The sequence below is a fragment of the Cebus imitator genome, unplaced genomic scaffold (assembly GCF_001604975.1).
Source record: "Cebus imitator isolate Cc_AM_T3 unplaced genomic scaffold, Cebus_imitator-1.0 Scaffold51, whole genome shotgun sequence".
Classification (NCBI taxonomy): domain Eukaryota; kingdom Metazoa; phylum Chordata; class Mammalia; order Primates; family Cebidae; genus Cebus; species Cebus imitator.
The window spans coordinates 11458896-11461840 of NW_016107366.1; the positions used below are offsets into that span (position 1 = coordinate 11458896).

The 2945-nt window shown below is 47.0% G+C and overlaps 2 protein-coding genes across 2 annotated transcripts in view; one reads left to right on the forward strand and one right to left on the reverse strand.

The window, feature by feature from the left end:
- Window positions 1–2768, forward strand: part of HMGB4 (high mobility group box 4) — a 4718-nt gene extending 1950 nt beyond the window's left edge. The window contains exon 2 of the mRNA XM_017527998.2: window positions 825–2768. Coding sequence (XP_017383487.1) covers window positions 2152–2733 — 582 coding nt within the window. The 5' untranslated portion in view covers window positions 825–2151 and the 3' untranslated portion in view covers window positions 2734–2768. The remainder of the gene's footprint in view (window positions 1–824) is intronic.
- The window catches only part of CSMD2 (CUB and Sushi multiple domains 2), a 616956-nt gene that overhangs the window by 331819 nt on the left and 282192 nt on the right, over window positions 1–2945 (reverse strand). The window lies entirely within an intron of this gene.

Here is a 2945-nt window from a genome sequence, read left to right on the forward strand (position 1 = left end):
CAGGATGGTCTCGATCTCTTGACCTCGTGATCCACCCGCCTCGGCCTCCCAAAGTGCTGGGATTACAGGCTTGAGCCACCGCGCCCGGCCAACTGCCTTTTCTTCTTAAATATGCTAGCTAACTGATGACTATCGCAGGTTAATCTTCCTGGATCTTATCATCATTAGAGGGAGGGAAGGTTATGAACAGAGGCACAGGTAAGCTACTGTGTGTGTGTGTGTGTGTGTGTGTGTGTGTGTGTGTGTGCGTGTATGCGTGTGTATGTCTGAGACTGAGCAGAGTCTGATTAATATGTGGATTTTCATTAAAGTGTGCGTGTGTGTGTGTGTGTGTGTGTGTGTGTGTGTGTGTCTCTGAGCCTGAGCAGAGTCTGATTAATATGTGGACTTTCATTAAAGTTCTTCCTCATGTCCCATCTTTTGATCTTAGAAAGGATCTGTGTCCCATTCATCTATGTAACCCTGCTCATGTCCAACAAATGTGTGAGTCAAGCTCTGGTCCCTTGGGAGAAAAAGCCAGGGGGAGAAAAAGCTACGTAGGCTGATAAATGTCCCCAGAGAAATCTCTTCCTTTGCCAGTCCCCCTACTAGCCCAGACTTCCTTGACTGGCATCTGATATCTTACAGGCCCCGAAATCCAGCCACAAAACTGTGGCTGTCCCCTGGAGGGGCTTCCCTGGCCAATCCAGAATGCTCAATTTATGAGAGATCATAGGCTCACAGGGAGGAAGGGGATGGCTTGGGTAGGCCAGCCACCTTGCAGCAGAGCTGGGGCAAGAATCTAGGATTACAGACTCTTATTAGTTTCCATCTTCCTTTTATAGAAGATAAATGTTGAAGTCTTGGAACCCTGGGAATGAACCTGGAAAAATTCAAAATGTGGTCTAGCCTTAGGCAAGTTTCCTTTTCTGGCTCAGCTGCCAAGACCGCACATCTGGACCCTCAGGATCCCCACAACAGTTCTGTGCAGGCAGGGTGAAGCACAGGCTTGACACAAGCAATCAGCAGTCAAAACCCATACTCCCACCTGTGAATGGCTGTTCAACCTTGAACATGTTACTTTTTATGTGAATGAAACTCAGTTTTCTAGTCCTATAAATTTGGGGCTATCATCAACCATTAAGTTATATTAAACCCAGTGTCACACAGGCAAGTACCTAGCAGTTTCCAAAGGCCAAAAAAAAAAAAAAAAAGAAAGACACTTTTTCATCTTTTCTCTTCCCTCCAATTGAAAGACTCGTGGAATATGTACAACTACTTTTACAAAAAGCCAGAAGCCAGACAGTTTGAGTGGAGCTGTTACAGCTTTCTGCTCTAAACCCAAGAAATGGGGACCCCTCCCATGAGAGTGGAGAGGCTTCTGGATGTGTTACAAATTCCATCTCATTTTCATGGACTCAGTGTTAATTAATAAAATCTCAAGGTTCTCCTCCTCCCTTGCATTTCTTCAGAGAAACGAAGAGCTCAGGCTCATAGCCCAAGCGCTCAGCTTTTAAATTAGACAACTTTGTCCTGACAGGAACCGAGTCACAGCTGTCATACCTGATTACTTTTAGAGTTACTACTACACCCTTTGTATGGCATGAGCTGCCAGTGTTCAAGGTAAACAGAAAGGCTTCACATTTTATCATGACAGCCCTGGAGCCATCCACCTCCCCGTGTTCATTATTCTCAGCCTGTATTTGGAAGGGATGATGAGGCATCCTGACAATCGTATAGTGAGGAAGGCAGACCCCAGGGCCTGTCACTACAGCCTAGGGATTTTAAACCCCCAAAGTGCAGCAAAACCTGCTGCTTCCAGGAAGCCAAGGAGAATGATTTCCAGGGGAAATAGGTGGCTCAAAGCCTTCTAAGAATGAACCATCATCTTTCATGAGAGGCAAACATTGACCCTCAAGTAACCAACCAATAAGAGCACCTGTACACAAATGCTCACAGGTGTTGGCTGGGATTGGTCAGCTTGTGGATGATGTCACAGTTTCCCTCCTCTGACTCAACAATGCCACCACCACTGAAAAGGCTGAGACCCAACTGCAGCTCTTGCAGACAGAAAAATTCACCGCAGGTAGAGCACCTTCTAGATTGCTCCTGGAGTGTGGGGACAGCTGTCTCTCCTGTCCAAGTTATTGAATCCAGAAAAAAGATGAACTTATGAACATGGGAAAAGAAATCCAGCTAAAGCCCAAGGCAAATGTCTCTTCTTACATCCACTTTTTGCTGAATTACAGAAATAAATTCAAGGAGCAGCAGCCAAATACCTACGTTGGCTTTAAAGAGTTCTCTAGAAAGTGTTCGGAAAAATGGAGATCCATCTCAAAGCATGAAAAGGCCAAATATGAAGCCCTGGCCAAACTCGACAAAGCCCGATACCAGGAAGAAATGATGAATTATGTCGGCAAGAGGAAGAAACGGAGAAAGCGGGATCCCCAGGCACCCAGACGGCCCCCATCGTCCTTTCTACTCTTCTGCCAAGACCATTATGCCCAGCTGAAGAGGGAGAACCCGAACTGGTCAGTGGTACAGGTGGCCAAGGCCACAGGGAAGATGTGGTCGGCGACTACAGACCTGGAGAAGCAGCCTTACGAGCAGAGAGCGGCTCTCCTGAGAGCTAAGTACTTCGAGGAACTTGAACTCTACCGTAAACAACGAAAACAATCTAAACAACGCACTACCAGGAAGTACCAGCTGTCAGCTAGAAACCGGTGCAGAGGGAAAAGAGTCAGGCAGCGCTGATGGATCCAGTTCGTAAAAATAAAATGCCACTGAACTATATTTCCTGTTCATGGTCTGACGTGCGGCATTAGAGTAGCTGTGGCTGATGCTTTGTGTAGGAGTGAGTGGCTTGGTAGAGGAGAGATTGAGGCAGTGAAACTGATCCTGAGGAGGGGAAGGGAAAGGAGGCGAAGGGAGAGGAAGGGAAGGGAAGGGAGGAGGGAGAAGGGAGG